The sequence below is a fragment of the Salmo salar genome, chromosome 25 (assembly GCF_965601325.2).
Source record: "Salmo salar chromosome 25, fSalSal1, whole genome shotgun sequence".
Classification (NCBI taxonomy): Eukaryota; Metazoa; Chordata; class Actinopteri; order Salmoniformes; family Salmonidae; genus Salmo; species Salmo salar.
Window position 1 is genome coordinate 10113609 of NC_138315.1, and position 13480 is coordinate 10127088.

The following is a 13480-nucleotide window of genomic DNA, read 5'->3' on the forward strand; positions in this document are numbered from 1 at the left end:
CGGTTTACCTTATAAGATCATAGAGTGGGTAACAAATTTGGAAGCACCGCTGGGATTTCTTTTCATGTGCGTACCAGCGCATATTACTCCAGCAAAATGGACAACGAGTGAGAGATATTGGAAAGGTAGCTAGCTGGCTAACCGTGAAGTTATGGATGTACATGCAGGATGATTATTCATGCACACTGTTAGTATTGCACTAGATGCTGGCGAAGTTGAGTACAGATTGATAACGCTAGGAAGAGATAAAACGGTCTGGTGAGACTGGACTGGGGGATAAGAGGACTGGCTTGGGTGCCTGTGTTATTCCAGCCCTCCCTCCAGACAAGGCAGTAAATAAGCTCTTGGAACCGTAAAAGACCAGATGGCCCTGCTCCAATGTGGATCTTGGGCCCGAAGCAAAACAAACAGAACAATAATGCTGAACCGACGCTAATAAAACGTGGTCACCGCAACCAACCGCCCCAGAGAAAGGGAAAGCAGCGAACAACCGGTTGCAGCTTCGATCTAGAGTGACAGGGACCAGCTGTGGCATTGGAGAGGAGTGGATCGCGGTCAAACTGTTCTAAACCCACCAAAAAAACCTCAAAGTCTGGAAAGGAATTTAAGCTCCACAGCAATGCTAACCTGTCAGAAGAACTAGATCTTAACGGTTCTGAGCTGGAACAAGGTTTGCTTTAGAGGGGGAGCTACACAAACGTTCTGTTGAGCCTTAAAGGGGCAATCAGCAGTAGAAACAATAACACAGTGTTGTCCCCGCCCTTGTTTTGGTAAAAAGCTAATGGTTGGGGCTGGAGAAATGTAACCACTCTCAAATTCATAAACCGAGCTATGGATGCAAGGACTGACCATCCATGTTTTGAAACTATATGTTTGTTTACATTTACTTTGATTACAAACATTGGAATAAAACAAGCTTGGGTTCTGATGGAGTGAGACAGTTGAACTATGCTCATGAGGGATTTCTAATCAATATTCTTCAAGAGTCCAAAAACGGATGTTGCAACTGCTGATTGGCCCTTTAATGCAATAACCTTAATTTGTTTACCTGCACTGGTGCCTTTGAATGACTCAGAGGTCATTGCCATGACGACGATTACAGTAACATCACACTGGGAGCCTGCTATGCCAATATCCAAAGTCCCTTCTCCTCCAATTTACCACTGAGAGTAATGACTTGGTTTAATACATGGAGGCAATGAAGGAGGATAGAGAAAGAGGACAGAGAGAGAAGAAGAAGAAGAAGAGGAAGAATGGAAGGCTACTCCTGGAAAGGTTAGGGCTGGGATGGTCTCATGTTTCAGTAGCCAGGAGAGAGGGTTGTTTCGTGGGGTCAATGGGCAGGTCAAAGCGAGTCTGGAAGTCTAAAAAGAGGCCCTGGCCCTGTAAGGCTCCCTTTTTGCCCTCCTCCCCGGGACCCCATCACCAGCCCACATCTGAAAGTGGTTACCCTCACACCTCTCCCGACAGGGTCACCAACAGGCCCAGAGAGATCACAGAATCAAAGGAAATTGGGGAATCATTTGAAGTCGGGGGAGGAAGCTTTTGTCATAAAACCAGCGAGCTCTGGGGTTCGAGTTTCACGCCGGGTGTTGGGCAAGAGGAAAAACGCAACGCCACCACACCCGTTGATAAGGAGTTAGAACACACGGCTCATTAGTCGCCTCATGAGCTGCAGGCCGTATTTAAACACTGGTGATTGGCCAAACCCACTGTGATTTGCATTGCCTTTTCTCATTGGGTGTTTGGCAAGAGCCCTGTCAGTCTTTGAACAAGTGCAGATCAGTCCCTCGTTAGTGTGTTGACCCGTTCAACAAGTTGTAATGGCACGAGAGGGAGAAACGCAAGGCAGTGGAGACGAAAACAGATAAAAGAAGAAAGTTAAAACGTTGCTAATCAAAATGGCCGGATGCGAGTGTTTTATCAGAGTCTTTGCAAGAGGTCCAGTGTAATGGAGGTGGAATGCAGCGTAATGACTTGCCAGCGGCAGTTTCATGTGGCGGATAGAGAGGGGGGAAAGGGGTCTTGTGTGTTCATGGATGTGTATGTTACGTAGAGATGCTAGTCTGCTGCTGTATTTGTTTGTGAAGTCAGAGGCAGGGCTTTCAGTTATTCGAGCAACAGTAAAATGACTTAACTAAAATACTAAACTAAAATGTATTACCAAAAATGATCATTGGTCTCTCATTGGCCTAAGAATAAGATCTCAAATGTAGACATACTAGGAGTTAAGACAGGTCCACAATCGGGGCCAAACGTCTAGATTGGGTTTACAGCCCCACTGCCTCATGTGTGACTGTAGTGTGTCCATCAAGCATTTTACTGGGCACTCCACAGTGAGAAACATATTCCCCTATTTTATTGCCAGGTTAAGACTAGCTTTGCTATAGCGAGCGTTGGGTTCCCTTTGAAAGTGGCTTGGATTAGCTTGGGGGGGAAAAAATGATACAAATCGGTGAGTCAACTTTACACTTTGAGTGTATAATCACTAATGCCTCTGTAGTTACATTTCTCATGAATGATGCATTGGTGTCGATGCCAGTCAACTCTGACCTCATGACTAATTGACAAATGTTCGCAAACAGATGTTGCGCCCCCTCCTCCAAATTGGGGTCGTTAGTGATTATTTGATAAACAATAGGCTAATACGCCAATTGTTGCTAGTCGCTGACGAAGTTATCCCTGACATTTACACTCCAGCTACAGTAAGCATGGTCCATTTCACCTGGCCCTCTCAGGCTTTAGCGCTTCACTCTCTTTAGCGAATATAAATGTACCGACGCTGCATAAAAGGTCACCTGCTTTGCTCGATACGTAGTTAGCTCGTTAAACTAGCACAGCATAATCAACTGGTGTCAGCGATCGATCCTTCGCCCCGACCAAGCAACCAACAAACAATAGATGTCTTGAGTCTACTGAACAAGTCAAATTCCTCCCACCCAGTGTTATGTTTTCACCGCCTTCCCCAGAATTGTAATTTTATTTGTTGGTTTCCCCCGCATGCGTTTGAAGGCCGTGCCACACACTCAAACAGACAGATTTGGATTTAAGCAGGCAGGCAGCAACGGACAGAGTGATAGTATACTGTCCTCCAACAAAAGCTCTTCTCTCCCTCTCTCTCTCTCGCTCTCTCTGTTGGAAAAAGGCAATGGTTCTCTCGCTATGAAGATGGAGGGATGAAGGAGAAGAGGGAAGAGAGGTTTGGTTAGAGGGGTTAGAAACTCAAATAAACGCCCTGCGTCACGGTGGATGCCGTGGGGAGCGCCGTGTGTTTCATACCTGCCAGGCAGGCCCGTAGCGCGCTGACAAGAGCCATTAAAGTTTATAGGCGTGCGGCACAGGTGCTCGTCAAACTGACAGACAGACAGACCACCGAGCCCCCCGGCCTGGCCCCATGTGGGGACCCCCTCCCTGGCTATGGTGCAAAGCCAGGCTGGAGGCAGGGGGTCTCTGGGGGTAGTAGTGGAGTAGTGGAAGAGGAGGAGGAGGGGTAGTGGTAGAGAGATGACTGGGCTGCTAGGAACTGGAAGTTATCCACTGAAAACCACAAACACAGTAATGGGCACACGTTCATTGAGCCTTGGCTTGTTCCTGTGAGGAACGAGAGAAAATAAGATCAAAACTTGACAGAAGGATGAGTGATAGGGACCGAACTCAGCAGTATTTGAATGGTTTAGCAGTGTGTCCCAGCTTTTTTAAACGTGCTTTGAGTGTAAGGTCCCTCTATTTGGTGGGCATCCCTTAGGGCTCTCCAGTGGCTATGCCTAAATTGAACAAAGTGCTCTGTTGTCTGTACATGCATGTGTGCACTGGACCAGCGCCAACCCCTGATCTTAGTACTGACAGACCCGCGCTCTGAGGCCTGTTTCCTCAAAAGGTGCTGGAGTTGCATGACGGACATCCATGTGCACCACTGCTGCTCAACTCAAGGGAGTGAATGATAGGACAACAGTATGTGTGTGTTGTTCAGTACCACAAAACATTATGCGATACTATACAGCAATGCAGGTTCGATTGAAGGGAGCCCTCCCAAGGTCTTGTCATGTTTTGAAAGAAGATTAGAATATGTAAGGCTGCAATAAAGAAGCCAAGGGGCTAGAAAATGTTGCGTGTGTGTGAGTGAGAGTGTGAATGTTTGTGTGCGGGTGTACACATGCATGCTTGCACACTTACTTGCGTGTGTGTTTGAGTGAGTGCGTGCTTGTGTGTGCACCCGTGAGTGTGTACCCTTGTGTGTGTATGTATGATGCAGCTTGTCGTGCCACAGCCGGATTAAAGTATCCCTCTCCTTAGACTGGCCTCTCCCATCGCCCTCCTCACCCCCTCCCACCCTCTATTTGTTTTAATTAAAAGAAAACTTCCAACCTTGGCCGAACGGGACCGACCGGCAATCCCTTTTTCCTCTCTCTCCTCTCGTCTTCCTTCTTCTAATGTTTCAAGACTTTTTCTAGCTTCTCCTCCACTTTTCAGTTTCGAGCAAGGTTATGATAGGGCAAAAAATACAGCTGCCTGCCTTTATTTCTTTCGGTGTTTATACATAGAAGCATTTGGGGCTTTTGGGGGGGGGGGGGGTTCTGCTCACAAGGTGAAAAAAAGCAGCACACACTGTGAGCCAGAGGGAAATGGAATCGTTCCGGATTGGAAAGGCAGCTTGGGGAATGCCCCCGTTTCCTCTCTCCTCTCCTTCATGGCTTCGTCTGACTCTCTGAACAGAGTATTCCCATAGTGTGTGTGTGTGTGTGTGTGTGTGTGTGTGTGTGTGTGTGTGTGTGTGTGTGTGTGTGTGTGTGTGTGTGTGTGTGTGTGTGTGTGTGTGTGTGTGTGTGTGTGTGTGTGTGTGTGTGCGTGTGCGCGTAAAGTGGGACCCAGCACAAAAGCACACATTGTAGCCTGTGGTGGAGAGTAGCTCCTTGAGTGGGAGGCTACAGTGCATCTGTGAGCCTATTGTTATTGCCTCCAAATGTTCTCCACCGCTGGGCTGGCTGGGTGATTCAACACTGGGCAGAAGTCCACAGTCAGAAGTAATCAAGTTATGATCTTCAGTTTTTTTGTTCTGCTATTGCCGTGTTGTATGTAACCTGTCACTCACTCCAGTGTGTATGTGTGTCTCTCCCCAGTTGGATCCTATCCCTGAGGAGGTGATGCAGCAGAGGCCCAACCCCAACGCTGTTCACTCCATGGAGAAGGTGCTGGAGGCACACAGTGAGTGTCGCTCTACTCTACTCACACAGGAAATAGCCCCACTCTCTGCTAGAACCACAAAATGATTCAGGGATTTGATTTGCAAGTGTGCATTTACCATAAAATCTCAACGATGGTCTTAGATCAGAAAAGTAAAACAGCAGCACTCAGCCCTGGATGACTGAAGTTGTTTGACCCCTGGTGTAGTTTCTCTATGTTGTAATCATGATCCTTTAACCTTTCACCTTTGTCCTGTCCTGTAGGTAAAAACTGGCGCTCTCTTCAGCGCGGGGCCTCCACGCTGGGCTACTCTCTGAGCGAGGCTTTCCGGTGTGAGACGGAGGAGGCCGAGACCGTCACCGCCATGGCCTCCCTCTCTGTGGCCAACAAGCAGAGGAAGTACGTCCCCTCCTGAGGCCTGCGTGTGTGCGTGTGCGTGTGTGTTTTACGCCGAAGGTCACATCGACCAAAAGCTTAGCTCTTCAGTACAATAAAAAAAACATTTTGATCCAACTTAAATGTGCAGAGGTTTCTGATACTCACTAGTCTCACACCTTCCTGAAGTTGACATGTGTAGTGTGGAAGTGCTGCCTGTGACAGGTGTCATTGTCCCTTCTTTCTCCAGGAGCGAGGAGGAGCCTATGGAGGGCTGACCAAGCCCCCCTTCACCATTCAGAGACACTCAAGGTCTCCAATTTAGGTCTCCCATTTAGTACTCAGCCAACCTCCATTTCAATTTGACCCCACCCCTTGGCCCCACTCGCACCCTGTCTAGGAGGCGCATCAGCCCCGGGGGACAGGGGGCAACGTATAAAACGACTTGGTATGAAATGGAAGACGTCACTATCTCACTCGCCCAGAATGGACAGACTGAAACGGCCCCGATGTGTGGTTCCGTCTCTACGTGGGGAGGCAGAACACAAGGAGCCCCGGGTTGCCAGGTCTTGTCAGGTCTTTACTCCAGGACGGGTGGGATCTAAGGTGACTTTAAATCATCCCACGCTGGCAAAATCGAGTGTCTGTGATTTTTTTTTGGAACAGACGCGCTCGCTACGTTCGAAGTACTGCTCCAGACACAGAATTTCTCATTTAGCCATCTCCTTTCGTTTTTTCTTTCTGTCGTTTGTTCCTTTTTCCTCTTCCGTTCACGAAAAACAGCAACCGAGCCCTGTGATGTAATTACTACTTTGTTTCCGAATGTTTGATTGTTACCATTCATGAAAGACTTTGTGAAAGGAGAGATGTCGCAGGGTTTGCTGATATTTTTTGGCACATTTTTCAATTGGCAAAAGCAGGCGTTTTTTTTTTGCAGAAGAGGAAAGGTATAAAGCGAGTAAAAAAGAAGGAGAACACGATGGACAGGTGACCTGGGGCCTCATTTATCAAAGATGCGTGCGCACAAAAAATGGTCTAAACCTTGCGTGCGCCAGTTTTCCCGCAAAGGTTGGTGTTTATCAATTTTGAACTTGATGGGAAAGTGTGCGTATATCCACTGAAATCTCAGACCATGCGCACGCACAACTTCTAGTGGTTGATCAACTGTATTGCAAGCAAATATTGTTATTTTGGGGAAATGTAGGTGTTTGATGCACGGGAATTAGAATAATGGTAGGCTAATAAAAACATAAAAATGTATATGCCTATTGATAAAATAGATGCATTTGCCCTTGGTAAGGAGATCAAATAGCAGCATGTCGCCTAATATATTTATTTTACTTTTATTATATAGGCCTAAATCAATCATATTGCAGGACATGTCTCCTTTTCTGACATGACTGTTTTATTTCTGCTACACAACAAATATTACGCTACCATTTATCCATCTCTCATTCAATAGCCAAGCATGCTCGAAAGTAAATAGACCAGTAGCCAATGACAGTATAGGTATGCTAAAGTATTCTTGTGCGATAGGAGCGCGACATCATAGCCTATTTAATCTCAGAGACTATGCCAAAGCAGGACATATAAACACAATCATGTATTGATGAACAAAATATTGAACAACAATTCTTATTTTGCATAGAAGTCTGGGCTCTAAGCAGCATTTACTTTTCAATTGTTCAATAGACAATCAATCTTGCCGAATACATGGCCAGTGTTTGGCACTCTCTATAGTTTAAAAAAGTCACTGCAAAAGATGAAAACATTCTGCCCACACCTCTACAGAAATGTGATCACATTTACCATTGCACTTTCTTTTAGTGACTATCATGGCCCAGTTCCAATAACTCCAAATTATACAGCAAATGATGGTGTTTTTGTTACCATAAAAGGTGAAAGGAGGGCGTTTTTCCAGGCGGGGTTGTAACGCTCATTCACGAGCGCACAAATATAGTATGGCTCTGATTAATCAATGAAAACATGCATATATGTTGCGTGCAACAGTTTGATAAATCCCAATCATTTGTTCTGCACACAAATCCTAGAATGTCCATGTACGGCAGAATTTTGTAAGAAATGTACGCAGTGGTTGATAAATGAGGCCCCAGGTCTTCTGGTTTGAGATGACAGACTGTAAAAAGACTGTGAGTTTGTGCCTTTTTAGTTCCTGCCTGGTGGATTTCACGATGAACTCAAGAGGAAGAGCTTTGCCTTAAATTTGTTTTGGGGGGAGAGAGGTTCCCTCCTCTCGCTCTCACGTCTCATCTCCTTTTGTGGTAGTGAGACTGGCAATGCCGATACGATGGCACATAGACTGGAGGCCCTTGGCATGTTTACCCTGACTTCCCTGTAGCCTACTTTCCCACCCTGTTCCATTTGACCTTGTTGTCAGTGCTTGACTTGGGCAGGAGCTCACCGCAGCAGACTACCGGCACACAAAATCCAAGTCAAACACTACTTGTCGTAACCCCTTTACTATCGTTTAGAAGGTAGTTGCCGTGCTACACAGGGACTAACATGGTTGAGTCTTTTTCAGTGGAACGAGAGCCTTCAATGCTTGAAACATCAGCCAATGATGTAGCTATCTTCTGGTATATAAACCCTTTACCAAATACACGCCACCTCTACGAAAGAGTTAGCTAGCATGCACTGTAGTCTGTACTAGAGAGATTTGCCATTTTAAACTAGAATGCTGTTCAAAAATAGTTGTAGTAAGACAAGAAATGATGCCAAAGCGTGACGTTGCTATCAGCTCAATAGTCTGGTGCCACCTAGTATTGTAACCATATAGGACAGATATTGCTATCATGACTTTACGTTCAAAATTGTTCTCTGTGAGGGAATTATAACAGTTGACCAATTTCTATCTTACACACCTCACCCTTCAAAACGTTGTAATGTCACAATGTTCAGATGCTCTTACCTTCATTTAGGGGCTCTACCCACAATTAGCCGTTCATTTGGCTTTGTTCACAGAGGTAAACAACCATAAAGCTCATGAGTCGTTGTGTTACCATGGTGACAGAGCAGTTAGACAGAACAAAGATAAGCAAATCAAATCTCATGAGTCGTCGTGTTACCATGGTGACAGAGCAGTTAGACAGACGTGTACCACCTTTGTGAGTTTACAGAGTGGCGCCCATATTCTCTGACATTTGGTCCACGCTCCTTGTTAGGCACAGCTGCTCCCAAAGTGTCAGATGCTACTGTGTGTGTGTGTCACATGTCACAATCCAGTTAACAACCCCTTTATACATTGACACAGTCATCATAGCTACTGCTAGGTGTGTGTTTTTAGGTACAGGAAAGTGTTTTTAACCTTGTGTGTGAGACACATTAAATAACTGTATCTCTAACTACATACATTTGACTTAGTTCACAAACACCTGTAGCTCAGAATACAGAGAATGAATGAAAGCAGTGATCTGAATACGGTATATTGAACCCCCCCAACTCATTTTTTTGCCTCTTGGCAACTACCTTCTACATTGTTCTGTTGATGTCATAATCACTTTTTTCTACTGTTGGTAAACGAGGAAGAACTGAGAAGATTTTGAGATTTGAGATGTGTCCACCACGACCGTTTTGATGACTACTCCATCAGTGTTGTTTTTACCCATCTGTGTCTCTTTTTTTGTTTCTGTTTTGTCCTTGTTGTCTTTAGAAGTGGACTCCAGTGTCTTTGGTTTTTGTACTTTTTAGTTGTTTTCCAGTCATTTTGTATTCTTTTGAGTTCTTTCTCTCTCTTACACTTTGTACAGTTACTTTTCATGGTGAAAGGTTCTGGGGTTGTGAGGGGAGGGATGGGGTATGCAAATATTTCTACTTTGTATAATGATTCCAACAATTGTGTATTTACTATGCTGGCTGTTCATGGTAGATTTATATATGACACCAAATCTATAAGTATATTATATATTATAAGAAATTACAATCTTGTTTTGGGAAAAGAAAATTAGAATTGCAAAGTGATATGCTCATGTTTCATTCCCTGGTCTGGTTCGGCCCTTCCTGGTGTCGCTGAGGGCACTGTTCATTATTCCTGGCTGCCATTGGCTGAGGGTTCAGTACAGTAGCATCCCATTTGGTGTCAGTTTCTCTACAGTATACGCCACTGACCTAGGCTCTGTTAATACTTCCTGACACTACATAGAGGAGTAGAAAGGCTGTTCCCAAACAAGGGCTTAGGGAAAGGACAAGTCGCTTGTCTCTTATATTGAATTTCCTTCTCCATTAAAACATTGTGACAACCCACCCATGTTAACATGGGTTTACAGTGGAATTTCACACTCTTACATAGGTAACACTTTCTGACCTGCAACCGAACATTCTAGCTGTGTTTTGTAAAACCTTCTGTATACTAGCTAAGGATTTGTAATTCAGAAGCAGTAGCGGTGCTTGGATAAAATCACTGGGGAAGCCAAGCCAGTAGAAAAATGCCATATTACAACTTATGTGTTGTGATAATTGCGTGGTTTGCTCTATAACCTGTTAGTTCATATGCCTTGCCACCGTGATGTATATAGGCCTAAGGCCGAGACAATAAGGAGACACAGTGGCAGAATAAATTCAACCATAGCTTTGTTTCACCACAAAACTGGGGAGCAATGTCTATCCAGTGGAACATCTATCCACAAAGTATATTGTAACAAACAGTTACATGACCTACAGCATGGTCAATCAAGTTCATGTTTCTGACATTTTTGGACCACTAAACAACTTGATTTAGGACACCTGAGAGTTACCGCAAATCGCAAAGAAAACAGGAGCCGCCTCCACTATTCCAGCACCATTTCAACTTCAACATTATCAAATCACCTATGCTTAGTCTAATATAGTGACAACTAAAATATTCCAAAAACCATTCAGTTCATTCAACGTAAGCTAAATATGTGTCTGTCCATAGTACTGATTTCTCTGTGTGCGTGTGTGCGCGTGTGTGTGTGTGTGCAATAAGGTAGAAAAAAACATGTTGACTCACCCTACCTGTAGAGGAACGCCAATGCCATCCCCCTTTCTTGCCGAAACGGTTTATGACTCTATCATACAGTACACGTTTTTAGTTTTTGTTGTCCTAGGCTACCTGGCTAAAATGCTTTGTCGCTAGCCTAACTTCCTTTCATGGGCAACAATTAGCCAGCTAATTAACATTCACCAACTACACCTAGCTATATATTGAACTTACATCCTCTCAGGCCAGAGGCACAATGTATGAATTTATGGTTAGAACCGAATTGCCGTTATAATCATTGGCCAGTATGGATAATTAAGTAAAACCACAAGTCCAAATCCTTATCTCCGTCCATGACTCATTTAGGAAAGGGACAATTTTAGCTACCTAGCTAGCCACCAGAGGACAACAACACAACGAGATGCAACAATTCTAGTTTTTTTCTGTCAATGACATTTGGCTTCATTTGATGTGATTAGTGTGAAGCCAAATCCAAACTGACTTCCCTTAACACTTTTTTTGGTGTGCCAGGACCATTCACAGTTGAGCTCACTCAGTTTAGCTCAAGGCTGATTGGCTGTTATTGTATAAAAAAAAATATCAAGGAAGGCAAATGCTCACTGGCTTCCCTTGCATTCAATGCTATGGGCAGCAACAATATCATACTCTTTTTGACCAGACAGCATCAGATAGATGGCCTACACATACAGAGACAGAACGGCATTGTTTCGCTCGCTTGGATGCTTTCTCCGGTGAGATACATTCAGCCTCTTGCGAATTGAAGGAAAAAGATGAAACAGAGAGACGAAAGATAAATTATTTTATATGTTATTTTTCTTCAATTTTTGGGGAAGCCTGGCTTCCCTTTGCATCCATGAATACACGCCACTGTTCAGAAGGGTCTGTCTTGGAATGACATGATAATTACACAAGGGTTTCCCTATAATGATTAATCACTATAAGCCCAGGAGTCATAGTTAACCCATCAAAAGTCCCCCCCCCCCCCCCTCACCCTTTGACCTCATCCAGCCCAAACTGCTCCTCTCTGACGGCTGTAGCAGACGACTTGTGAGGTCAAGGGTCATCTCAATGGATCCAGTCTCAGCGAAGGGGGTGGAGTATGAATTAATAGTCGAGTCTGCGTCACAGTTGTGGTTGTGGTTATTGTATTGGGGCACAATAGTAACCGATCATCCAGAGCTCTCCCAGAATGCTCAGTGCACCAGCCTGAGCAATTGGCAGTTATGGTTTAGTCACTTGTATTCAAGCAATCTTTCTCAAAGGGACTTTATACTATCTGGTTATCATAGTGTCCAGATAGTCATTTGAACATTCTCGTGCTCTACAAACATTCCATTTGTTTTGTTTTTATTTGTTTTATCATCTGGCTTTTTTTTTCTCCTGTTTTTTTTCTCCTCTTCTCACCAAAAGGCCTGAGGATTGTCTGTAGTTTATTTAAAGGGCCTGGTTGCTGGATTCTGCACCATTCCTCTTCCACCACCTCTAACTTTCTCTGCATGGTTTGTGTGTCCGCATGCCTGTCTCTGTCCCTGTAACTTATCTGCACAAGAAAAAAGCACTGAATGGACAGAATTACGTTTTTATTACAGCATCAGGATTCGGGAGCGAAGCATGACACGAGAACTTGTTTTTTTGCAACCTCTTTTTTCCCCACAATTGACGATGAGGAAGAACGGCACTCCGTGTTGGTCTGACAGATGTACTTTTTACATGTAAAAAATATCAACAACAAACTGAACGACTTTTAATATTTTACAACATCTTTATCGAGCACTTGTGACATACAGACAATAGATTTTATTGAATTTGTGCACAAAAAAACTGTTTTAGGGAAACTAAACGACAGGAGACAACAGGAGAGACCAACTTATTATATCATTTGAAGTTGGGACGGGGAGACGTTTTGTTTTGAGGCATCTGGAGATATCAAAGGGCTCTGTCCAGATGAATGGTCTGTATTGTCATCAGGGTTGTCCATTCCACTTCAGCCAGTAATATCTGTGACCACTGTGGTAAAAAAAAGAACAGTTATAGGTTTACAAAATGTATGAAATGCATATGTTTTTATATTGTTTTCTTTTGACTCTTGTTCTCTCCATTGTTACAGAATAGTACTTTTTTCTCGGGACCTTAGCTCTAACATTTTCTCTTTGACATCTACACTATAAAGTATAATGTTTTGGAAAAACCACTATGCCTTGTTGTTTTTTCGAGGCCCATCTTGAATCATGCATGAATCATACACCCAGATACTGACAAACCTCAGGACATACATTGTTTCAGAAATGAAATGCGTTAAATGAGTTACCACAAAGTGCCTTCATAAAAGGCATGAAACATGTTGCTGAGTGCTTGGCATTTAGCATGTCTTAGCCGATCTGATGTTGCGGTCAGCTTTTTGTAAATAATAGTAATTAGATGCTTGCTTACATTTGTTCTATTTCACACATGTACAAGTGTATATCATACACGTGTGAATTGGAAATTAGTTTTTTGCATATCCCACTCTCCCCTAAGACACCCTCACGGCCAGGGATCAGCCATTATTGACGGCAACCCTGGAGCAATTAGGGTTAAGTGCCTTGCGCAAGGGCACATCAGCAGGTCTTTCACCAAGTCAGCTCAGGGATTCAAACCTGCGACCTTTTGGTTACTGGCCCAACGCTCTCATCCCAATCCACACTTCAACCGAAAGATGAAAACTAGTCGACAACCTGTTAGTATTTACAAAATTGTTCTGCAACCGCAACTAAACATTGATGTTTGAATAAAGGAATACCTTCTTTCGCCCTCAATCCCAGATCCGGGAGGGAAGGATTAATGAAACAACAAGCCAATATTCTCTTTTTCACTTACTTAATCCCTTACAGATCAGTGACTAAGGTCAGAAGGAAGGATGAATCTAAACTATTGGAACGGGCACCAGACCTGTACAGTAAGTATTTT

The 13480-nt window shown here is 44.0% G+C and overlaps 1 protein-coding gene across 4 annotated transcripts in view; it reads left to right on the top strand.

The window, feature by feature from the left end:
- LOC106586120 (histone deacetylase 4) overlaps positions 1–12725 on the top strand; it is a 134719-nt gene extending 121994 nt beyond the window's left edge. For 3 of the 4 annotated variants that reach the window (XM_014173000.3, XM_082968866.1, XM_082968865.1), the window contains exons 23-25: positions 5118–5202; positions 5445–5580; positions 5807–12725. In XM_014173000.3, coding sequence (XP_014028475.1) covers positions 5118–5202; positions 5445–5580; positions 5807–5834 — 249 coding nt within the window. In that variant the 3' untranslated portion in view covers positions 5835–12725. Of the gene's footprint in view, positions 1–5117; positions 5203–5444; positions 5695–5806 lie in introns of those variants that run through there. The other variant, XM_082968867.1, reaches the window with a different exon arrangement.
- The last annotated feature ends 755 nt before the right edge of the window (positions 12726–13480 follow it).